The sequence below is a fragment of the Moschus berezovskii genome, chromosome 10 (genome assembly GCF_049115385.1).
Source record: "Moschus berezovskii isolate FMDL1 chromosome 10, NW_MosBer_1.0, whole genome shotgun sequence".
NCBI lineage: Eukaryota > Metazoa > Chordata > Mammalia > Artiodactyla > Moschidae > Moschus > Moschus berezovskii.
The window spans coordinates 91,123,283-91,149,469 of record NC_142469.1 but is presented as its reverse complement, the minus strand read 5'-3'; the positions used below and the strand labels follow the sequence as shown (position 1 = coordinate 91,149,469).

General features: G+C 41.2%; 1 protein-coding gene across 1 annotated transcript in view; it reads right to left on the bottom strand.

Moving 5' to 3' along the window:
• Positions 1 to 25,726, bottom strand: part of RAB32 (RAB32, member RAS oncogene family) — a 28,630-nt gene extending 2,904 nt beyond the window's left edge. The window contains exons 1-2 of the mRNA XM_055433393.2: positions 25,340 to 25,726; positions 1,903 to 2,180 (exon numbers count right to left, since the gene is read on the bottom strand). Of these exons, the coding sequence (XP_055289368.1) occupies positions 1,903 to 2,180; positions 25,340 to 25,592 (531 nt within the window). The 5' untranslated portion in view covers positions 25,593 to 25,726. The remainder of the gene's footprint in view (positions 1 to 1,902; positions 2,181 to 25,339) is intronic.
• Between the last annotated feature and the right edge of the window lie 461 nt (positions 25,727 to 26,187).

Below are 26,187 nucleotides of genomic sequence, written 5' to 3'. Positions count from 1 at the left end.
AATCCCAACCCAATACCACAAGGTTCATTCTAGGCATCTCCCTTATTTGTTGCAACTTTCTCAGACAGTGAGAACTCTGTCTGAGAAGTAAAGACCTCTGTTATTTATTCAGGCATCTTTTCTAGCACCAGCACAAGCTTTTTTTTTTTTTAACCTCTACTCTTAAGGTAAGCATAAACTTTAATTAAAGTATTGATCTTTATATGCCCTAATGTCCCTCAGTCTCCACCATCCCCATTATACCAAATAATTAAAACATTCTCTAACTGCATCTAACTGTAACTCATTAAGAACAGAAAGTCCCATGCTATAGTGTAATTAGTCACACATTTTCATATTGGAAATCCATTATTTGCCATAAAGGTGAAGAGATGAAGCTCATGAATTTCAACTTGCCTTTTGGCTGTGTTCCCATCAGAAATTCAGATCCCTGGAAATCTAGCAGAAATCAGTTTGAAGCTAACTGCTGCCCAGCTCAGAATCAGAGGTGTTAGTGGCATGTCAGTTCAGTTCAGTTCAGTTCAGTCGCTCAGTCGTGTCCGACTCTCCGCAACCCCATGAATCACAGCACGCCAGGCCTCCCTGTCCATCACCAACACTCGGAGTTCACTCAAACTCATGTCCATCGAGTCGGTGATGCCATCCAGCCATCTCATTCTCGGTTGTCCCCTTCTCCTCCCGCCCCCAATCTTTCCCAGCATCAGAGTCTTTTCCAGTGAGTCAACTCGTCGCATGAGGTGCATGTAGGCAGTACTTTAAGCCTTCACTAAAAATTTTAACCAAAATTTTATATTTCTCTTGAAATACTCATCACTAAGGAAATCTATAGGAAATATATTTGTAGAAAGGCACAGAACATATGAATATTTTCCTTTTTACCTCTACAAGCTACCCTGTCTATACATATAATGAAGCTGATGACTTATACAATCTCAGGCTACATGCCACATGATACTATTGTTTATGAATCTTCCATCTAGACTCTGGGGAGAAATCTGGATTTATTACCTGAATGATTAATTAAAAAAAACAGAAGAGGAATTTTTATCTGTAATACATTCATCTTCTTTGTCAAATCTCTTGCTCTAATAAACATTTACACACATTTTTTTCCAACAAAGCTGGGAAGTAAAGCAAATCCCTTGACAGATGCAGAGAGAAGACAGAGGGCACGGCTCCCAGAACAAGTGCCTCTATGAAAAGCCATCCCTTCTGCAATCTCTTCCTTCCTGTTTGGCTGAGTGCTCATGCAGTACACCTCTGGGCTTCATCTCTGTTCCACCATGACTTTTTAAATATGAAACTAAATTTTAATAGAGTAGATTTATTATATAATAAATAGCCTTGAGCTTAGAAGTAAACACTTCATGACAAAATATGTCACAATTGTTGATGCTTTCCTTTTGCTCAAATTTTTCATACACATTTGATCTACAATTCCTCCAACATCATCTGAATACATCTTTCTGACGTTTTCAATGTCTTTGTTAGTCCTGCCCACGACTAACAACTTCACTAAGGACGTCTATGTCCCTACGTTTTGTTAAGTCTTCTGTAAAAATCAAAATTAGTTGCGCTTGACAATATACTTCATACCCCATAAACTCCAGGGTGCATGAAAAGTACTTTGTTTAAGGACTCAAACTCACAGAAAATGTCATTTGTTCTTTGCTCTAAAAATATTGATTTTTATTTTAATGTAAAATCTACCCTTCAATTCACCTCCCTACTAGCCAATTCTGAAAGCCTTCCTGCAGCTGACTGAAATAAGCTGTAACATATCTATGTTTCACCTTTCACTAGGCTTCTGAAAACCACTCAGGTAAATCTGTCTAAATCCTTTACAGTTACATGTCAGATGTATGAGTTAACTGCAGAGCAGATACAAACAGCAGAGCTCACCTTTGCAGAGGTTTCAAACCATCCTGTGAAGCCATGTTCTTTGCAGAACTGGTCCATCTGGGAAGGAGTCTGGCCACTGTCCTTTTTCTGGTCACATTTGTTAGCTAAAAGGACAGCAGGAATAGGGCTGCCGTTTGGAAGATGGACTTTACTATCCAGATCACTTTTCCATTTTAAAACAGCATCAAACGTGGAACCTCTCGATATATCAAAGACAACGAAGGCACCGACAGCTTCTTTGTAATATACTCGGGTCATGTTGCCAAAACGCTCCTGTCCTAGAAATAAATATAGTGAGACATCAAAAACTTAAAATTCAGTCAGAGGCTATATTTAGATATAACCCTTTTTAACCCTAAGAATACTGTTGTAAACACATGTGTCATTCCAGAGCAACAGCGATGGGTGGGATTAAGGACACACACACAGATTAAGAACACACTTCAGCCATGGGACAGAAGTGGCTGATCACCTGCTCTCAGGACACAGTTACCTAGTTTTATGTTCTCTGTGCAAGTACACTACATTCTCCATAAACATCAAGAAGACAGTGCTTACTGCTACAGAAGCCATCATGTCCCCCCTCACCCGCCTTGGTCTAAGAGAGGTACTAAAGAAAAAAAAGAAAGTTGGGTGTGGAGGGAAGAGACAAGAATAGAAGAAATGAGACTTGCAGGAAGAAGATAAGTGTGGTGGGTAAAACGCTAGTCAAAAAGATTAGGCCTGGACCTGAGATAAAGGAGCTCATGTTCTTAACTCCTCTTTTTTCACATCTCCACCAAAACCCACTTTCCTTTTCCTTTTTAAATTTTTTTAAAGGAGGATAATTACCTCACAACTCTGTGCTGGCTTCTGCAGTACAACAATACGGATCAGTAATTATACATATACTCCTTCCCTCTTGAGCCTCCCTCCTTTCCCCCACCCCACTTCTCTAGGAAGTCACAGAGTGCCAGGCTGGGCTCCCTGTGTTATACGGCAACTTCCCACTGGGCATCTTTTTAACACCTGATAGTATGTATATATATGTATATATAAATGCTACTTTCTCACTTTTGACTCTAAACGCAAGACTGCTCTCCTCTAAGAACGTAGACGTGCAAACTCATTACTTTAGTAAAATGTGGTACGACTGTGTTGTTAAAAGAAGGATCAACTACAGAGCTCTTTGGATGTCACTGTACTTTTAAAATAGCTTAACATGTTAAACACTTCTTTTGGAGAAAAATTTTACCATTAAACATACCATATAGGTCTTGGTAAAGCATTCACTTACTATCTGATATTGATTTAGGAAGAATTCTTTTCTTCGTCTGACAGATAGAAAAACATGCAAAGGCTGCTTGGCCAGGACTCCAACAGCTCCAACTAAAGAAGATGGGACTAAAGCTGGATCTCCTGACTCCCACATGTATGTGGAAACGTGCCGTCACTCTGACCTATCCTGCAGCTGCCCTGACTTCTGAAGCTCTTACCTTTCGTGGGGGAAATTACTGACTATAGTGCTAAGAGAAAATGACGGCAATCACTGCAAATCTAAGATTTATAACTCTTTGTCTAATGATAAAAACATGTGCTATGATGGAACATTTTCCTATTAAAACATACAATGAAAAACAAGCTTTTATCTAATTTTACTGGTAGTAAAGAAAGCAAAGCTGTCCCCTAAATTAATCATTTTTCTCCTCCAAATTCTATGCCATCATACGTTTTTAGATATTATTAATGGAATAACTGAAGAAGAATGCAATTCAGTTCAGTTCAGTCTCTCAGTCATGTCTGACTCTTTGCAACCCCATGAATGCAATAGTCAAGCTTAAATGGATAAACAGAGTTCATTTAGTTTATGACTGCTCCCCAGAGGGGCTTATCTGAAGCTGTATTGTGATAGTTCAGAGTTCCAAATTTTGTTACAATGAACAGTCACATGATAAATCTCATTATTGTGTTCATGTATTATTAGTGATGTAAATCTGACCAGCCAACCATTTAGTTTATTTGCTCACAATGCCGACATTTATAAAAAGTTCATGTTGTATCCTTTTCCATTAATGTACATTTAATTATCACACAAGGCATGCTGGCAGAGACTAGACCAACCATTCAAGGTCAGTATCACCATTTTGTAAACACTGTGCAGATGCATTAAGGTGCACCTAATTTCAAACAGAGAGCACACACTACCAATGATTTTGATTTTTCTCAATTTTAATTATTTTATATGAAACAACTACAGCAATATGAGAAATCAGTACTGTTAACTTAGTCCAGATAACAAGATAATTACATAATTATATAAAAACATTCCTTTGGGCTACCCTTTAAATTAGAAGAGGGTAAGGTGCCAAACTAACAAATGTATATAGAAATCCAGAAGTTATGAAGAACTATTGAGCTCTAGTGACTTTAGTTTCTAGAATCATCTATAAATTCCCTCCCCAAATATTTCTTTTTACCAGCTGTGTTAGTGAACATTCAAGCTTGTAGTCAAATAAAATTTCTGGTTAAACCATAAGAAAACAAGAAATGTATCAGACAAGGCATTTTTGAGGAGGATCTTGTGACTTAAAATACCCATTCCAGTTCCAGGGTCAGGATTCAATCCTCCTTGACATTCTGATAGCAGACAGTGTACTTTCTAACACCACCATATATGACAAATCTAAACAGTGCCGATTACACTGTTAAGCATTTCATGCAAAGATAAGATGGGCAACATAAAGGACAGAAACAGCAATGACCTAACAGAATAATGTTAGTCACTCAGTCATGTCTAACTCTTTGCAACCCCACGGATTGTAGCCTGCCAGGCTCCTCTGTCCATGGAATTCTCCCGGAAAGAATTCTGGAGTGGGTGGCCAGTCCCTTCTCCTGGGGATCTTCCTGACCCAGAGATCAAACCTGGGTCTCCTTCATTGCAGGCAGATTCTTTACCAACTGAGACACCAGGGAAGCCCAAATACAAACAAAGCTGGTGGACATGATGGAACTCCAGCTGAGCTATTTCAAATCCTAAAAGATGATGCTATCAAAGTGCTGCAGTCAATATGTCAACAAATTTGGAAAACTCAGCAGTGGCCACAGGATTGGAAAAGGTCAGTTTTCATTTCAATTCCAAAGAAAAGCCATGCCAATGAATGTTTCAATTATCGTACACTTGGGCACATTTCACATGCTAATTAAAAATCCTTCAAGTTGGGCTTCAGCAGTATGTGAACCAAGAAATTCTAAATGTGCAAGTTGGATTTAAAAAAGACAGAGGAACCAGAGATCAAATTGCCAACATCTGTTGTATCATAGAAAAAGCAAACAGGAAAATATCTGCTTCATTGACTACGCTAAAGCCTTTAACTGAGTGGATCACACAAACTGTGGAAAATTCTTAAAACAATGGGAATACCAGACTACCTTACCTGCCTCTTGAGAAACCTGTATGCCGGACAAGAAGCAATAATTAGAACCGGACAAGGAACAACGGACTGGTTCCAAATTGGGAAAGGAGTATGTCAAGGCTGTATACTGTTATGCTGCTTATTTAACTTACATGCTGAGTGCATCATGTGAAATGCTGGGCTGGATGACTCACAAGCTAGAACCAAGATTGCTGGGAGAAATATCAATAACCTCAGATACACAGATGTTACCACTCTAATGGCAGAAAGAGAAGAGGGCTAAAGAGCCTCTTGATGAAAGTGAAAGAGGAGAGTGAAAAAGCTAGCTTAAAACTCAATATTCAAAAAACTAAGATCATAGCATCCATGATCACTTCATGGCAAACAGATGGGGGAAAAAGTGGAAATAGTGACAGACTTTGTATTCCTGGGCTCCAAAATCACTGCAGACAGTGACTGCAGCCATGAAATTAAAAGGCACTTGCTCCTTGGGAGAGATCTATGACAAACCTAGACAGTGTATTAAAAAACAGAGACATAATTTTACCAACAAAGGTCCATATATTCAAAGTTATGGTTTTACCAGTTCAGTTCAGTTGCTCAGCCATGTCCGACTCTTTGCGACCCCATGGACTGCAGCACACCAGGCTTCCCTGTTCATCACCAACTCCCAGAGCTAACTAAAACTCATGTCCATCGAGCTGGTGATGCCATCCAACCATCTCATCCTGTGGTGTCCCCTTCTCTTCCTGCCTTCAATCTTTCCCAGAATCAGGGTCTTTTCCAATGAGTCCGTTCCTCACATCAGGTGGCCAAAATATTGGAGTTTCAGCTTCAGCATCAGTCTTTAAAATGAATATTCAGGACAGATTTCCTTTATGATGGACTGGTTGGATCTCCGTGCAATCCTAGGGACACTCACGAGTCTTCTCCAATACTACAGTTCAAAAGTATCAGTTCTTCAGTGCTCAGCTTTCTTTGTAGTCCAACTCTCACATCCATACATAACTACTGGATAAGCCATAGCCTTGACGAGACAGACCTGTGTTGGTTTTACCAGTAGTCATGCACAGATGTGAGATTTGGACCATAAACAAAGCTGAGTGTCGAAGCATTGATGCTTTCAAACTGTGGTACTAGAGAAGACACTTGAGAGTCCCTTGAACTGCAAGATCAAACCTGTCAATCCTAAAGGAAATCAACTCTGAATATTCACTGCAAGGACTGATGCTGAAGCTGAAACTCTAATACTTTGCCACCTCATGTGAAGAGCTGACTCATTGGAAAAGACCGTGATGCTGGGAAAAATTGAGGGCAGGAGGAGAAGAGGGCAACAGAGGATGAGATGGTTGGATGGCATCACCAACTCAATGGGCATGAGTTTGAGCAAACTCTGGGAGATAGTGAAGGACAGGGAAGCCTGACGTACTGCAGTCCACGGGGTTGCAAAAAGTCAGTCAGGACTGAGCAGGCTGGACAACAACAACACTGTTAAGCAAATGAAAAGTAAAGGTACAAACTGGGAGAAAAATGTACATATATATTATATCTGATTTAAAAAACATACTTAGAATATACAGAATTCTCAGAACTCCAAAATAAGAGAACAAAAAAGTATTTGATAGAATAAGCAAAATATTAAAACACTCTACCAAAGAATTTATATGATGATAAATAAGCAAAAGAAGTGATGCTCAAAATTATTAATCATTGGGGTCAATTGAGCTGATCCTTTATGCCCACAAGAAAGGCTATAATGAAAATGTCTGACTATACCAAGTGCTGGTGAAGTTGTGGAGCAACTGGCACTCTCATACACAGCTGGTAAGAATAATACTTAAAAATAGTGTAACTATGCTGGAAAACAATTTGATACTTGCTCAAAAATGTAAGCATATATCTAGCATACAACCAAGCTATCCCACTCCTAGGTATTGCTAACAAAATGAAGGGACACATCTATACAAAGGCATGCCCAGGACTGCTCAGAGGAGCTTCATTTTTAATAGCCCCAAACTGGAAGCAACCCAAATGTCTATTCACATAGTAATGAATAAACTACAGTATATTCATACAGTGGACTACAACTCAACAATAAAAAGGAAAGGAACAAATTATGAATAAATGTAACAACATGGAGGAATCTCAAAATAATTAAGCTGAGGCCAGAGGAAGAGGAGGTAATACTGTGAGTCTACTTATATCAAATACCAAATAATGAGAAACTACAGTAATACAGTAAGAGAAAGCAGACCAGTTGATTATGTTGGATAAGGGCAGGGAATGGGTTAGAGAAATTAGATTTCAAATGATAAAAAATGCTTGCAATCTTGACTATGGTGATATTTCCTAAGTATAAAACTTATAAAATTGTACAGTTTACTCTATGTCAACTATATCATAATAAAGCTATAAAAAATACCTACCTTATATACAGTCACTCAGAAGTTAAATGTAAAATGCCTGCCTGGGAGTATATATAGGGCTGAGTTTGGCAGAACTCAGCTAAATAAAGTTTGATTGGAATATCACCCTCATCTATTTACATATCATATGCCTAATTTCATTCTATAAGGGTGGAGTTGAGTTGTTGCAATAGAGAGTAAATGGCTTACAAAGCCTAAAATAATTACTATCAGGAACTTTACAAAAATAATTTAATGATTTCTGTGCTAAGGGTTTAGGGACAGTCTATATCTTTACTAGGGGCAGTATATAAAATTCATGAAGTCACACCCTTAACTTCTCTGTATGTAGGTTATACCTCAAGTTCAAAGAGTGTAAAACGCCAGGTCCATAAGTGAGCACTGAATAAATTCTAGCTAAGTACTGTCACTGGGCTTCCCTGGTGGCTCAGAGGTAAGGAATATGCCTGCCAATGCAGAAGACGCGAGTTTGATCCCTAGGTCAGGAAGATCTCTTGGAGAAGGAACTGGCAATCCACTCCAGTATTCTTGCCTGGAGAATCCCATGGACAGAGGAGCCTGGCAGGCTATAGTCCATAGTGTGCAAAGAGTTAGACACGACTGAGCAACTAATGCATTCACTTTCACACATGGCAAAGCCTTAAATTATTAGGTAGTTAAGTGTTTTACCTCAAAGTGGTGAAAATGGTTTGCAAAGGAAAATAAACTTGAGAAAAGTACAACCATCCTAGAGAATCAAATATCAAGCATCCGATAGTCAATCTACCCCAGGAAATAATGTTGTCTATTTAAATCAGCCAACTGTCTTTAGAGACCTTTAGAGATCATCAAAGTTCCTCCAAGCTCTCACTTCTGATATTTTAGAATATCAGAATTCCATGCTATATATCAGAAAACTATGCTATAATTTTAATGTTATAATGATTTTCTGACAATTTTGCAATCACCAAATCCAGAAGACAGCAATGGGGATCAAATGTAAATGTCCCACCATCAAAAGGCCAAGCCCATGCATTTGTGGGAGTAGCTTATTCTCCAAAAGAATAAGAAAAATACACTTCCTACTGCACTGGGTTCATAATCTCTTTTTTAAAAAATTTAAAAGTGGTTCAGAGATTTTCCTGAACTGGTAAAGACAAGTGAAAAACAAAAGTTTCTAAAACACGTGTCATTGAATTAGGGAGTGAAGAAAGATAAAAGGAGTTCATTTAGAATAATAATCTTAACATAAAATTAATGGAACTGTTCTCCAAAAATTGAACAAGGTGAAACTTAGATTTAGCTCTGTTGTTTTAAAGGTTTAAATGCACAGGGTTGCTAAGCTCTTTCGGCTGTTAAGCTGGAAAGTAAACTTTCCTACAAGAATAAGAATTGCAGCCTGTATCTTTGCTGTGACTGCTCCTTGGGTAATTTTAGCTATTCCCTTATTACTATCTAAAATAAAGGAGTCCAGTGGAAAACACAACTAATGTTCATGAACAATCCATTTTCCTCCACTTTTGAATACATGGAGGACCACACTGTCCTGCCCCGACTAAACCAGCTGTGTTCATGGAATGTGGACAGAAGTGTCCCTGCCCAGCAGAATCACTTGTTGGGTGGCAGCAAGGTTACCCCTACTTTGAGGTGATGGTATCAGATGGTAGGGCCTCTTTTAGCCTGGGTCTTCAAGGGGTTCCAATGAAAAACCACCCTCACATTCCTCACCATCCCCCCACTTCTGCTCCCTACTAAGGACATGTAGAAAGAGTGTGAAAGTGTGTCAGTCGCTCAGTCATATCCGACTCTTTGCGACCCCATGGACTGCAGCCCGCCAGGCTCCGCTGTCCATAGGATTCTCCAGGCAAGAATACTGGAGTGGGTTGCCATGCCCTCCTCCAGGGGATCTTCCTCATTTTAAGGCTGTTGGCACCCTACCACAACCTAGCCTATCTTAACTGGTACAACTCCCAAAGGTCTTTTTACCTCTTATAGCTAGATTTGATCACAACTAGAAAATATGTATTAGGTTCCTCCCGTGTACCAGGCACTGTGCTAGACACTGGTGAAACAGTGAATAGGATCCCAAGAATCTCAGTCCATCCCAGGAAAGAAACCAAGTGATGCCAAGATGTGTTAGGTGTAATCAGAGATACAAAGAGCATATTATAGTATTCAACAAGGGGATGTCATTCACTGAAGTGAGTAAGCTAATCTTACTAGTCTTTTTGAAAGATACATTATCAAAAAATGCCTTTCAAATGCTTATACTATGAAATATAATATCTTCATAAACTTTATTTCTTTAGTTCCATGCTGTCACTTTCAGTTTGCATGCCCCTGGGGGCAGCCAGCCTAGTCAGAGCCATGCTCACCATCCATGGACTAAAAGGCGAAGCTTTTAACTGCTGGAGGCAGTTTCCCAGAAGCACTGAGTCATCAATAGGAGAAACAGGCATTCTGCTTCCCCTTTTACAGCACTGCAGAAGCTAGCCCTTCCCAGCTTCAGATAAGGGCTGAAGGAGCAATAAGGCTAATGGGTAAGACTGTCATATGCAAACTAGAATTGCATTAGAAATCCATGGAATCTTAACATTTTTTTTTTTAATTTTGGAAAAGAAAAAAAATACTCTGAGGGGCAGCCAATCAATCATTTTAAGTTTAGTCTAAGAAATTTTTATTATTCTAGGACTCTTCTTTCCACAAGTACATAAATAAAAGCAGGACATTTCTGCCATGATGAATGCTCCTGGATTGTGTCCTGTGATGGAAGCGGACTGGTTAGAGGAGAAAGTATGCAATTATTAAATATAAAGACAGCTCCATGTGTCTTGTTTCATGGTGTGTGCGTGCGTGTGTGTGTGTGTGTGTGTGGAGTTAAAGTGTACAGCAATATGGAAACTCAGCAGAACCTGGGAGATCTTCCTCTTACACGGTCTGTAGTAGGAGTTCAGACGTGGTGGGGAGAACTCTGAACAATAACCACCACCTTCCTAGGCCAGAGCTGTAATCTCCTCTAACAGGAAGGAGAGGGGCTACTTTACGCTTTTCTGATACAGACAAGATTGTCTAACAGACGATCTATACTGTAGATTATAAACGAGAAGATGATGTTCCAGATTATCTCATCCAACCTCCCTTATTTTAAAGATGAGAAAATAAAATCTCAGCGAGACAACATTACTCAAGTGTCTTAGGTCGATGTGTTACGCAATGTGCTGCCTGATCTGGTAGCCAAGCATTTTCTGGAGTATACTTTGCTCCCCATGGCCCCAGATAGATCCAAAGTAGCATGAGCCTGGGAAAGACATTCCTCAAGGACGCACAGCGCTGCCACAAAAGTTACAGGCTTGCTCTGTGTCCCTGAGTGCTTGACCACAGCCACTAAGGACATGCCTCACTGCTGAGTTCATTAGCTAGGCTGATACTAGGGACAGGCTTTTTCAACCATATCGCTGTGGGCATATTCCCTGAATATTCCAAATGGCTCCTAAAATGTGTTATCCTTTAAAAAGATGTGTTACTTCCTTCTCTAGCGGAAGGAACCCTGATTATAGCTAGATATCTTGGCAATGAGAAAGGGAAAAAAAGAGCACAGTGTTAGTCATCTAGGCTCAAAGGCATTTAAAGATACACGACTTGGTAATACATACTCTAATGGATGATGACCTGCAAGGTAAACACGTTGGCAAAAGGATTAAAATGCTTCCCCAATATCTGGAGTACCCAACACTAATGACTTTGAGAAGGAGTGAGACAACTTAATACATTTCCAAGAATATGTATTCTAATCAAGGAAAAGAAAACCACAAAATGGCTTGCCTTCTCTCTTTTTAGTGTAGGCAAATTTTCTAAAGGGAAATATTTGCTTTCAGATTTGAAAGCAAAATACTATATTTTGAACATTTATCAGAAATACAGGTCAGAGACGATTTCTCTATGGTTTTAATCACTATTTTGTAATGTTTGTCTCAATACGTTATGTTCATGTGCCCATTTGCCAAAAAAATCTAAATATCTCTAAATGTTATTTGAAATTCAAAATATATGTCACACAAAGAAAAATAAATCAGAGCAATAAGACAATCAGTGCTTATATTCCAAGTATAAATGCTATCCTTTCCCACCCATTAAGAATTATTGGGTTTCCCAGGTGGCTCAGAGGTAAAGAATCCACCTGCCAATGCAGGGAACATAAGGTTAGATCCCTGGGGCAGGAAGATCCATCCATCCCGCCCATCAAGTGTTCTTGCCTGGAGAATGAAAAGGCAACCCATTCAGTATTCTTGCCTGGGAAATCCCATGGACAGAGGAGCATGGGTTACAGTCCATGGGGTTGCAAAAGGGTTGGACATGACTTAGCAACTAAACAACAAACAACAAGAATTACTGAGCTACATGTTCTTGCTTAAGGTGACTGGGCAAAAATGTAGTTTCCAGTGAGTGTGTATAAAGTTCTTTAAAAACATATCCTTAAAGTTCAGCATGCATTTCAGAGATGAAGCATTTTTAACACGCTTGTGTGGTTGGTGGGTAACAGATCAAGATCCAGCCAAAATATAAGTCCAGTCACTGGTTCTAGAAAGATATTTATCTAGCCACTAAAAGTTTTTATAGCTTGATATAGATAATATGGTGATGTCATAATGGGTCTTAGGTTTTATATGTAAGAAGCTACAATTCATAGTCACATAGGTTTTGTCACTTTTAGGGCATCTATTTTATGGCTTTTTATACTACTACTTTATAAATCCCTTATAAATGTGCCCCAGAATTACACTTAAATATTTAACATGCTAAAATTATAGGCATTGTTAGAAGAGAAAAAAATTCCTTACATTAAAAAACTACCATAATACTGACCAATAATACAATGCGACTAAAAACCCATTTCCCCCCCACTGGTTTACACAACTTTCCATAAAACAAATGACTGTGTTATCCTCAAATAAAACAAGTCTAAAAGCTAATGCATCAAATTAGCACCATATGAGGCTGGATTTGATAATGTACTGAATTTCATATTTTAATATTGTACCATGAAGAAGGTAAAAGGAGTCATGTGATTTTACACAATGCCATTCATTTGTCTGGTTTTCTATCATGTGTAAAGCAGAAAGAGAGATAATATAACATGACCATAAAACATTTGCAATTGGAAATATCTGGATTCATGCCCTAACTCTGCAAGTTACAGGTGTACAGACCTTGGGGAAATCCCTTAACCTTCTTGAGTCTCAGTTTACTCAACTGTAATTTCCCCAGAAACATATATATTAACATATGTAAAACAGATAGCAAGTGGGAATTTGCTGTGTGACACAGGGAGCTCAATCTAGTGCTATGTGACAACCTAGAAGGATAGGGTTGGGGGACAGAAGGGAGACTCAGGAGGAAGGGGACATATGTATACCTGTATCTGACTCTGAAAGATGAACTCCCCAGGTCAGTAGGTGCCCAATATGGAGAAGAGTGGAAAAGTAGCTCCAGAAAGAAAGAAGAGGCTGAGACGAAGTGAAAACAGTGCCCAGTTGTGGATGTTACTGGTATTGAAAATAAAGTCCGATGCTATAAAGAACAATATTGCAGAGGAACCTGGAATATTAGGTCCATGAATCCAGGTAAATTGCAAGTGGTCAAACAGGAGATGGCAAGAGAGAACACAGACATTTTAAGAATCTGAACTAAAATCAGAAAACTAAGATCATGGCATCTGGTCCCATCACTTCATGGTAAATAGATGGGGAAACAGTGGAAACAGTGGCTGACTTTATTTTTTTGGCTCCAAAATCACTGCAGATGGTGACTACTGCTGCTGCTGCTAAGTCACTTCAGTCGTGTCTGACTCTGTGTGACCCCATAGACGAAAGCCCACCAGGCTCCCCTGTCCCTGGGATTCTCCAGGCAAGAACACTGGAGTGGGTTGCCATTTCCTTCTCCAATGTGTGAAAGTGAAAAGTGAAAGTGAAGTTGCTCAGTCGTGTCCGACCCTTAGTGACCCCACGGACTGCAGCCTACCAGGCTCCTCCATCCATGGGATTGTCTAGGCAAGAGTACTGGAGTGGCTTGCCATTACTTTCAGCCATGAAATTAAAAGATGCTTACTCCTTGGAAGGAAAGTTATGACCAACCTGGACAGCATATTAAAAAGCAGAGACATTACTTTGTCAATAACAAAGGTCCGTCTAGTCAAGGCTATGGTTTTTCCAGTAGTCATGTATGGATATGAGAGTTGGACTACAAAGAAAGCTGAGCGCCGAAGAATTGATGCTTTTGAACTGTGGTGTTGGAGAAGACTCTTGAGAGTCCCTTGGACTGCAAGCAGATCCAACCAGTCCATCCTAAAGGAGATCAGTCCTGGGTGTTTATTGGCAGGACTGATGTAGAAGCTGAAACTCCAATATTTTGGCCACCTGATGTGAAGAGCTGACTCATTTGAAAAGACCCTGATATTGGGAAAGATTGAGGGAGGGAGGAGAAGGGGATGACAATAAGATGGCTGGATTGCATCACCGACTCAATGGACATGAGTTTGGGTAAACTCTGGCAGTTGGTGATGGAGAGGGAAGCCTGGCGTGCTGCAGTTCATGGAGTGGCAAAGAGTCAGACATGACTGAGTGACTGAACTGAACTGAAATAAAATGGACTGGAATGGGCAAATTTAATTCAGATGACCATATATCTACTACTGTGGGCAAGAATCCCTTAGAAGAAATGGAGTAGCCCTCAGAGTCAACAAAAGAGTCTGAAATGCAGTACATGGGTGCAATCTCAAAAACAACAGAATGATTTCTGTTGATTTCCACGGCAAACCATTCAATATCACAGTAATCCAAGTCTATGCCCTGACCACTAATGCCGAAGAAGCTGAAGTTGAATGGTTCTTTGAAGACCTACATGACCTTCTAGAACTAACACCAAAAAAAGACATCCTTTTCATCATAGGGGACTGGAATGCAAAAGTAGGAAGTTAAGAGATACTTGGAGTAACAGGCAAGACTTGGAGTACAAAATGAAACAGAGCAAAAGCTAACAGAGTTTTGTCAAGACAATGAATTGGTCATAGGAAAGGAAAGAGGATCATAGGACCCTCTTCCAACAATACAAGAGACTACTTTACACATGGACATCACCAGATGGTCAATAATGAAATCAGATTAATTATATCTTTGTAGCTAAAGATGGAGAAGTTCTATATAGTCAGGAAAAACAAGACTGGGAGCTGACTGTGGAACTCAGATCATGAACCCCTTATTGCCAAATTCAGACTTAAATTGAAGAAAGTAGGGAAAACCACTAGACCATTCAGGTATGAACTAAATCAAATTCTTTATGATTACTTCCAAAGAATAGCAAGGAGAGATAAGAACGCCTTCCTAAGTGATCAATGCAAAGAAATAGAGGAAAACAATAGAATGGGAAAGACTAGAGATCTCTTCAAGAAAAATTAGAGATACCAAGGGAATATTTCAAGCAAAGATGGGCACAATAAAGGACATAAATGGTATGGACATAACAGAAGCAGATATTAAGAAGAGGTGGCAAGAATACACAGAACTATACAAAAAAAGATCTTAACAGCACAGATAACCATAATGGTGTGATCACTCACCTAGAGCCAGACATCTTGGAGTGTGACGTCAAGTGGGCCTTAGGAAGCATCACCACAAACAAAGCTACTGGAGGTGATTGAATTCCAGTTGAGCTACTTCAAATCCTAAAAGACGATGCTGTGAAAGTGCTGCACGCAATATGCCAGCAAATTTGGAAAACTCAGTAGTGACCACGGGACTGGAAAAGGTCAGTTTTCATTCCAATCCCAAAGAAAGGGCGATGCCAAAGAATGTTCAAACTACCACACAATTTCATTCATCTCACGTGCTAGCAAAGTAATGTATAAAATTCTCCAAAGGGAGGCTTCAGTGGTATGTGAACTGAGACATTTCTGATACTCAAGTTGGATTTTGAAAAGATAGAGGAACCAGAGATCAAATTGGCAACATCTGTTGTATCATAGAAAAAAGCAAGAGAATTCCAGAAAAACATCTACTTCTGCTTCATTGACTATGCTAAAGCCTCTGTGTGGATCACAACAAACTGTGGAAAATTCTTCAACAGATGAGAATACCAGATCTGCCTCCTGAGAAATCTATGTGCAAGACAAGAAGTAATAGTTAGAAGCAGATATGGAACAATGGACTGGTTCCAAACCGGGGAAGGAGTATGGCAAGGCTGTATATTGTCACTTTGCTATTTAACTTACATGCAGAGTACATCAGGCAAAATGCCAGACTGGATGAAGCACAACCTGGAATCAAGACTGTCGGGAGAAATATCAATAACCTCAGATATGCAGATGACACCACCCTTATGGCAGAAAGCAAAGAGGAACTAAAGAGCTTCTTGATGAAAGTGAAAGAAGAGAATGAAAACTCTGGCTTAGAACTCAACATTCAAAAACCTAAGATCATGGCATCTGGTCCCATCACTTCATGGGAAACAGATGTGGAAACAATGAAAAGAGAGCTTATTTTCTTGGGCACCAAAATCACTGAAGATGGTGACTGTTGCCATGAAATTAAAACATACTTGCTCCTTGGAAAAAAAAAAGCTATGATCAACCTAGACAACATATTAGAAAGCAGAGACATTTCTTTGCCGACAAAGGTCCATCCAGTCAAAGCTATGTTTTCTCCAGTAGTCATGTATGTATGAGAGTGTTGGACTATAAAAAAAAGCTGAGCACCAAAGTATTGATGCTTTTGAACTGTGGTGTTGGAGAAGACTTTGGGAGTCTCTTGTACTGCAAGGAGATCCAACCAGTCAATCCTAAAGGAAATAAGCCCTGAATATTCATTGGAAGGACTGATGCTGAAGCTGAAACTCCAATACTTTGGCCACTTGATGGGAAGAACTGACTCATTGGAAAAGACCATGATTCTGGGAAATACTGAAGGCAGGAGAAGGGGATGACAGAGGATGAGATGGTTGGATGGCATCACCGACTCACTGGGCACGAGTTTGAGCAAGCTCCAGGAGTTGGTGATGGACAGGGAAATCTGGTGTGCTGCCGTCCATGGGATTGCAAAGAATATGCCATAGATGAGCAACTGAACTGAACTAATCTGATTCATGCTGCTGCATGGCAGAAACAAACACAATGTTGTAAAGCAATTATTTTTCAATTTTAAAAAAAGTAAACTGAGAGACAGTAACTAGAAAGCAGCTTTTCATAAATGTTAACCGTGATTACACGAAGGGTTCTTTTTTTTACCAAAACTTCCTATCTCTGAGATTCTATGCTTATATTTGGAAAAAAAGCATTATAGGGGAAGAGGCAAAGTTGCTATTTAAATCATGTACAAAGTACTGTTTATGCCCATGCCACCAGCTTTTAAAGAGGTTGAGATCAAACCTGTCTGTCAAGCAAAAGAGTAATAAAACTGAACACAGGAAAAAAAAAAGTTTAAAAATACCTAAACTAAAAGAAAAACAAACTCCTTTTGAGATGGAAACAGCAGTCTCGATAAGCAGCCTTCAAAATTACCTATCCCCAGATACACAACAGTTCAGAAACTGGATTTTTATTTTAGTTAATTAGAGACGAGCAGGCTTTTGCGGTATTTAGGTCACAGTGCAAGGTCTGTTTTTATTCAACTATTTACATCTTCTTTGGTGACTATAAAAAGAACATCTGACTTTAATCAATTTAAAGAGAGGAATAAAATCAAAGTATCTTTCTGGTTTGTGTCCAAAGTCGGACTAGTTTTGGAAGTTTGATATATTGTTTTTTTTTTCCTTTCTTAAGTACAGCATTCAATGAGAGCAAGACATGGCCCATCTCTGTTGTGTGACTTATCGTGTCTCCTTACATCACCTCTTGGGACAGCAGAGATAAGGAGCTGGTGACGCAAAACAGACAGGAACTTAGGGGCCAGGAAAGGTGGGTGTCAAGGAACCCGGGGAGCAGCAGACTTGTTCAGTGGAGTGCAATAAAAGGATGGGTCTGTTGGCAATGGACAGCACAGGCAAGACAGAACCACTCTCTCAACTTGAGCATGAATCAGATCACCATGCTGTGTGTGCTCAGTCACTCAGTCATGGCCAACTCTTTGTGACCCCGTGGACTGTGGCCCACCAGGCTCCTCTGTCCATGGGATTCTCCAGGCAAGAATCCTGGAGTGGGTTGCCGAGCCCTCCTCCAGGGGATCTTCCTGACCTAGGATCGAACCTGTGTCTCTTATGTCTCCTGCATTGGCAGGTGGAGTCTTTACCACTAGTGCCACCCAGGAAAGACTACCCCTGGTGCCTGGTAAATTACACACTTCCAGGCCCTCTCCCTACGAATTCTGACTTGTTAAGCATGCAATATTGCTAGTTGCCTTTCCAGTATCCCCTTCACAGAATTTTAATTGGGGAAGCAGTGTGTCCAGTTTGAAAACAAACAGTAAAAAGCCCTAGATTTCCCAGCTGCCCTTGCAACAAGGCATGGGTGTCTGACTGGACCAGAAAGGCAAAGAATACAGCCAGGGAATAGCTGAGTCGTGAAATGTCAGCTTTGGTCCATGAAGAATGAATGGTTCTGTTCACCAGCTGTGGACTGCTCAACCACAGGCTTACTAGGTGAGGGACTTAACTTTTCTCTTGTTAAGCCATGATTTATGGGGATGCTTGACAGATGAAACCAGTTCTGCTTACAGCTGATGCTAAGGAAGATGCATTTAAGCACCTCAGATGAGTCTGAGGGAGCAGGTCCCATACAGCCACACTAAAAACAAACAAACAAACAAACAAAAAACCACCAAAAAACCCAATATATATTTAGCTTAATTTCAAAGCAATCAAAAATAACTACAGAAAATGCTTACGGAAAATATCTGGATAGAAGTGAGTGGAAAAAAATGAGGAAGAAGAGAATGTTAAGATCTCCTGTCAGAAAGACCAACACAAAGCCTTAAACTAAACCTCCGCTATCCATTTATTTTTATGTGGTTTATCGCTCTCAAAATAAGAGTGAAGAAATCACATGTTTCTAGCCTCTGTGACTGTAAAAAGTGCAAAAAGCTCTTTTGAAAATATAATTGAATAAAATTGGGAACAGCTTTTTCTTGATCATTTATCTCACCTCCAGAAATCTCACATAAGTCAGCACTTTTTCACCATCTCTTCATCCAAGGGAAGGTCTCTACAGCCATAGTGCAACTTAAAATTGTCAACTGAGCCCACTCTACCACTTAAGTGTTGATTAAGTGTGAAATCCTCTTGAGGATACGCTATTCTTGGACTCCAAATCTAAGGTCTTCAAAGTTTTTTTCTTTGGAAGATTACTTTTTCTCATCTCTTACTCCATTTTAATAAGTGCCTAGAAATACGTATTCATCAGGGTTTTTTTTAAAATATATTTTATGATACGTTGACATCTTGGGGCCTTGTAGACCAGGGAAGGGACTGGACTGGACTACCCCTTTGCACCCACCCAGGGTTATCTAGTTATCAGAGCAAACAACTTGCTGAGAGCACATCTTCAATTTGCAAACCAATCAATCCTGAGTCCTTCTCCTCTACTTGCTTCTCTTTTGTCAGGCTCTTGCAGTCTAGGTCTGAGACAACTAGGGACCATCCCTATAGACCTCGGCAAACTGAAATCTTTCAAACTATGCAATCCTAAGCTTGCTCAGCTTGCCTATGCTGCAAGGTCCTTTCCTTTCTTCAAAAATCACAGAAAAGGCTATAGCCCTTGCTCTGCTTTCTCCCTTTAGGAGCTGCTTCTGACTCCTAAATGACCCTGATGCTTCCCTGTGTGGTCCTACATGGCATGACATCAGTTTAGTTCAGTTCAATTCAGTCGCTCAGTCGTGTCCAACTCTTTGCGACCCCATGAATCACAGCACGCCAGGCCTCCCTGTCCACCACCAACTCCCGGAGTTCACTCAAACTCATGTCCATCAAGTTGGTGATGCCATCCAGCCATCTCATTCTCTGTTGTCCCCGTCTCCTCCCACCCACAATCCCTCCCAGCATCAGAGTCTTTTCCAGTGAGTCAACTCGCCACATGAGGTGGCCAAAGTATTGGAGTTTCTTCAGCTTTAGCATCAGTCCTTCCAATGGTCCTTCCTATAGGGAACCATCAGTAACAAACTAACTCTTTTAATGGCATTTGTCGCCTGATGTTGTGATCTCATTTCACTTGAATAAAAACAAAACCTTGAGTACATGTTAAAAGGGAAAGAAGCTATCTATCGTAACACTGTTTGTTAATCAGCTATACCCTGATACAAAATAAAAATATCTTTTTTAAAAAAAAGAAAAATCATTGAAATTTACATATCAAAAGCTTAAGAAAGCTGGAAGGTCAGGATCCTGCTGCTGCTGCTGTTTAGTCACTAAGTCATGCCCAACTCTTTGCAATCTGATGGACTGTAGCCAGCCAAGCTCCTCTGTCCATGGGATTCTCCAGGCAAGAATAGTGGAGTGGGTTGCCATTTTGGAAGGTCAGAATACCATATACATAAGGCTGAAATTCTTAAGAAATATTTGAAAATAACACTGCACCTCTGGAATAATGCATGGCATACAGGTTTAATCTGTGAGATCACAGAGTAGTCCAGACAAACAGCTGTAATTATTACCATGTTTTCCAGAGTGTGCTCTACAACCAAATACCAATAAAATAGCTTCATTAACTTCAGAGAAGTCCAGAGTTTGGAGAGTCTTTCAAAATGTACAAAAAAAAAAAAAAAAAAAGAGAGAGAGAGAGAGATGCAGCCAATCAAAAAGTGTCTGCCTTGGAAGTAGTATGTTTCATAATTAAGTATAAGAACTAGAAATTCTGGACTAAAGACACAAAGAAATGGTAATGATTACAATACGTATGAAATATGAGTCATATGCTCCAAAACAGGGCTGACCAGAACATTTGCAAATTTAGACAAAAGTTTATGGCACTCTTATGTTACCAAAAATCCACTCTGCTATTAGACACATGAGACCTGTTCCCTGGATTTTGCTGTGTTTTCTTGGTCAGCTTACCACACCTCCCTGGGTTTACACCATAGGGTCTCTAAAAGCCTTTAATCCTATTCAAACAATAGACTGATTAGGCAAATGGCTAGCAGCCAAGTCAAATTTTAGTACTTATCAGAACTTGGCTCTCTGTACCTCTAATCTGAGCAACTTTTACCTTACCTGGGCTAACTGAAGCCAATTAAGAATGGTAACATATTCAAAAGAAGGAAAGGCAACAGGCACATTACCAGAGGAATTTTCTTCATGTCAGCTACACAAATATGCTGTTATGTTGAAATTCCTGTCTGGGCATTTGTGAAAGCACAGTCCAGACGGGGGAACCCAAAGGTGTGTTAGGGTTTATGAAATAAGGAAGATTTGACGATGTAAAATGGGATAGTTGGCTTTGCTTGGAATTCAGCACAAAACTGAGCCAGAATAAGGTTGAAGATGGCAAGACTGTACAAGTCAGACGTACAGAAATAAAGTACAGATGTACTTTATTTCAATCCTTTTAAATGAATTATTAACTGACCCACAATAAGCCCTATGAAAGTAACTGGAGGACTAAGAGACTACATATAACAGAGACTAATTCCTCAAAGAACTGCTTCTTCATATTTAGAGAAAACCTGAACATTAATAATCCTTGACTGATAGACACTCTGAAGGTCAAGAAAGCATGAGATAATATTCCAGGCTCCTGCTCATGAAGAGCTGGAGCGTTATCAAAGAAAACAAGAAGAGACCTCTAGTTACAGCAATTGGGAATATGCGAGAGAGAACAAGGAAGACAAGATCAACATTTTATTTTCAGATGGGAATCAAAAAACTCGAAACTGAATCTAAGTATGGCTCAAAAGTGAATCTAAGTATGGTTTATATAACTTATAAGGTCTTCCAAGCATGAATTTTATGCTCTGATAAATATTTACATGAATTTCAGAGTACATTGTTTCTGACTCGTTCTCTGGCCCAAAGGAGTATTACTCAGACTTTTATAAACAAATTTTGATACTAAAACCTGAAGAGTGTAGAATAGGCTCCCTGCCTACTCTAATGCCACTATGGCATAAGTATTATTTGAACTAAAGGCACTTGAAAAATAAGGGCAAGATCGGTACTCCAACCTCCCCTTCTTTTTCCTTAAATCAGGAGATAAAACTCCCAAGTGAAAGATGTCCTCCCCAAAGGAAGGAACTGTGCTCATCAGCAGAAATGATCAAACTGAGAGAATTCTGCAGAAGCAGATCTTGTTAAAATAGCTCTTATCTTCCTTTAGCATCCCACAGAGTTTGGTTATTTTTCTACAGCTGCCTTTGTTCAACCTAGTATAAAAACATTTATATTTTTGTACTTTAGGGGGTTCTTCCTTTCCTTATGGGGGCTCCTATGTCACATAAAGCTTCCCTGATAGCTCAGTTGGTAAAGAATTTGCCTGCAATGGAGGAGACCCCAGTTCGATTCCTGGGTTGGGAAAATCTGCTGGAGAAGGGATAGGCTACCCACTCCAGTATTCTGGCCTGGAGAATGCCATGGATTACATAGCCCAAGGGGTTGCAAAGAGTCGGACATGACTGAGCAACTTTCACTTTCAAATAAATTTCTGCTATTAATCTGTTTTACATTAATTTAATTCTCAGGACCAGCTGAACATTCTAAGAAGGTAGAGATAAAATTCTGCTTTCCCTATAAAAGCAAATCACTGCAATGAATGCATGCAGACTAAATTATACTAGATCTAAATGGAAAAGCTTAAAAAAAAAAAAAAAGATTTAGCCTGGACCAGCCATTCAGCCTACTTGGAAAATTCTACAGTTGCTAATAAGCTTATAATAAGTAGTGAGCCAAATATGCATTCATCTATAATATGTGTTAAAAGGAAGATCAGATACTGCATCCTAATTTAGTATACATTTATTAAACTCTCTCTTTAAAATCGTATCAAAGACTTCAATATTTCAGTATATTTCAGTAATGTGTTGAGCAGCAGTCTCAAAGCAGATATGAAGTAAAAGAAAGGAACTGCCTAACACAAAACTGTGTAAAATTGCATCTGTACTTTAAAGCTGCATTCATTTGATTTAATAACGATTTATAAGGCCTGTACCCATGAGTCACTATGGTTCTCAATTTGAAGAGTTTAGCTACATTTACAGAAAACATTTGGGTAATTCCTGCCTGTTATGCTTGCCAGGGCTTTCAAGTATAGAGACCTGACATAATGTCTTTACGCCTTTTCCACTTCCAGAGCAGCAGTAAAAGTCTAACCAGTAATATCAGCACACCTTAAGTTAGTCATGTCGAGTGGCCAGCTCCACCTACTATTTTGCAATCAAGGAATACCTTCCCCCTTTGAGAATTAAATACGATTCAACTTTGTTGCTACACAAGACAAATATGTTTAGCCATGGGGAACTATTTGGAGTGACCTTCACTTTGCCTCCATTACATCATGACTACTTAATTCAAATGGTATGAGCCAGGATTCACTAGTAGCTCAAATATTGAAACCAAACCTTGGTTTGTTAATGATAGAGCTCCCTAAACCTTAAGTTAAAAGCCACATTATTTTTTGCTCTTAGTTTCCTTATATACTGAAAACCTTATTTAAAAGATGAACCTTATAATTTCCAATCATCTCATAAGTTTACCTCTAATCTTGTTAACTGCTGGTGTGTACTTGCTGGATGGAATCCCTTTTGGAGATTCTGAAAGGCTCAAACTTTGGATTTAGGCAAAACTGCAAGAAAATTCCACCTAGGCCGATACGTACCAGAGTCTGGTAAAGAATGAATATGTTCTCCTCCTAGTAAAATAGGTCTGGTTAAGCAGGATGAAAAAGGGGAAGAAAACTCTAACTCGTGCTTCTGCTTTCCCAAGTCTCCAAATATAAGCATTTTTCCTTGAAGCTTAAAAAAAATGTGCCATAAAAAAAATCTTTTATTTACCTGCAGAAGGACCCAATCACAAGTTAACCGCTAAACACCACACTATTTTACATGAAGAATAAAGCAAACTCAACAATCCTCCTACACAGAGATTTAAAATCATCTTCATGGAAATTCACAGCTACACTGAAGATTTCGGTAGAATGATTATCACATGGTAAGGCAACCTTTAGAATCCATGACTTTGTCAAGGAGCAATACTCTTACTCATAAGAGCTCTGTGAAAAAGCAGGAAGTGTTTCGAAAGAAGCCTCTGGCTTCAGACAATGACTTTTCAAACGAACATTTGGTTTTCTGTAACCAAAAAAAAAACCCAACAAGCTGAGCCCAAAGGTTGACTATCCCCCTTTCTTAGAGGTGACATATATCACTTTATTTTCCTATCAGAGTTAGAGAAGCCTTCTTGCCTGGAGAATCCCAGGGATGGGATTGTCTATGGCGTCACACAGAGTCGGACACGACTGAAGTGACTTAGCAGCAGCAGCAGCAGTCTTAAATAAATGAGTATATATGTGATATTTCTTCAATATCGTCTCACATGTAATAAGCTGTTGATGAAAAGAGCACTACCCAGCAGACAGGCCTTGGTCCCTGACTCTTGACCAGCTGGGTGACCACACCTTTTACAGGCTTCAGTCATACAAGTGGAGGATGAAGGATGGTCTCTTTAACCCTGAACATGCCCTCCATCTCGAAGGCAGACTGAGCTTAACACTCACAATGACTGAATAGGGTAATTCCTGGTACCGCTTCCATATTTCAACTTTCCCAAAGTTAATGGCTTATTAAACGCACACATCCAACCCACCACACCAGCCAGAGTTCAAGTTTTCATACCTTAGAGTAAGGAGAATCTGTACCCTCCTCAAACAATAATATTATATATTGGGTACGGGGAGGCAGGAGTGGGGCTAGGTGTTGGTTCAGGGCGAGAAGAGTAGCATAAGGTTTCAAGAGAAGTTTTCCCAAATCTTTGCCTGGGTGGCCTGCCCTAGGAATGCGAGCGTGGCGTACAAAGAATGGGGTTTCGCTCCCAAGGAAGGGTCTCAGACTCAAGGTGGAAGATGAAAACCCTTCTGGAAAGAAACCCTGGTTTCTAGCCTTGGGGGTGTCCCTAACTAGGAGTGTAACTTTGGGTACGTCGTTCAACCACTCTGAACCTCTGTTCTTATCTGTAAAACGTTAAAGCGAATGAGAGGAGCCAGCCCCTTCCCCTCCCTCTTCCTCGTCAAGATTCGGAATTAAAGCTCGGGAAAAGCCTCCGTGGCTTTCTCACCTCTGGTCAGGTGAGAGCTGCAAAGGAGAGGGCCTCCTATCTCAAAAACACCAGAGCTTTCCAAAGACAGAGCGGAGGCGTCTAACCAGGGTTATTTTCTCTACGCATTTATCTTGTTCTGCTTTTTAAATTCTTCGACTACCAAAGCCTGCTCCACTGTGCTGATTCCCGCTGGAGTCCGACATCCTCTTGCATCTTTCCAGGTGGTTCAGCCCCTTTCTTTTAAACTTATCGGGCAGGCCAGTTCTGGCAGCGTAGAGAGAAAGAAGCAAGGAGACCGCGGGCAGCCGAGCGGCCCCCGCCCCAGGCTTCCGACGGCGGGGAAACCCCGCGGGCGCCCCTGCCCGGAGGCCGCCGCCCGCGCGCCCCGCGGCCCCCGCTCGCCCCCGGCTCCGGCCATCCGCTTACCCGCGATGTCCCACAGCTGCAGGCGCACCAGCGTCCTGCTGTCCCAGTTGAGGACCTTGAGGGCGAAGTCCACCCCGATGGTGGCCCGGTAGTGCTGGGAGAAGAGCTGGTGGACGTAGCGCTTGATGATGCTGGTCTTGCCCACGCCGAGTTCGCCGATGACCAGGACCTTGAAGAGGTGCTCGCTGGTCTCCGGCGGCGCCGCGGCGGCGGCCGCCCCCCGGCCCGGGTCCCCGGCCCCGCCGCCCGCCATCCGCGCCCCCGACCCCGCTCCGCCGGCCGGCCGCTCTCGGCGAGCTCGGGGGCCCCGCGCGGCCGCGCTCCGCCCGCGGCGCCCCGGGAGCCCCGCCGGCCGTCGAAACTTCTCCGAGCCCGGCCGCCCTTCCCGCCGCGCTGCGGCTCCGCCTGCCGGGTCACAGGACCCGGAACCCGCCGCCGCCGGCGGCCCGCGCAGGGCGGGGAAAGGCCGTGGGGGCCTGGCCTGGCCGGGGAGGGCCCGGGAGAGACGCCGCAGCTCGCCGCCGCCTGCGCCCCGCGCGGGCCGGGCCAGAACTCGCCGCACTTCCTCTCCCGGGCGGCCCCTCCTCGCGGCGGGCCGAGCTCGTCCGCCCCCTGGTGGCCGCGGAGGGTAGCTGAGCGCCGACGGCAGCGGGGGACCAGGCGGGTCAACCACCCAGCCAGGTGGTGGAAGCCCTTAGAGCGCGCGGAGGGGCGAGAAGCGGTCGTCCAGGAGGGACTCCAGCCTGGAAGGCGCGGGTCTGGGAATCAGTCGCCTTCCCTGGCGCTGCCCCGAGGGAGTTTAGCACGTGGAGATCCTTGCCTTTGATTGATCGCCGGTGGTCCACTTT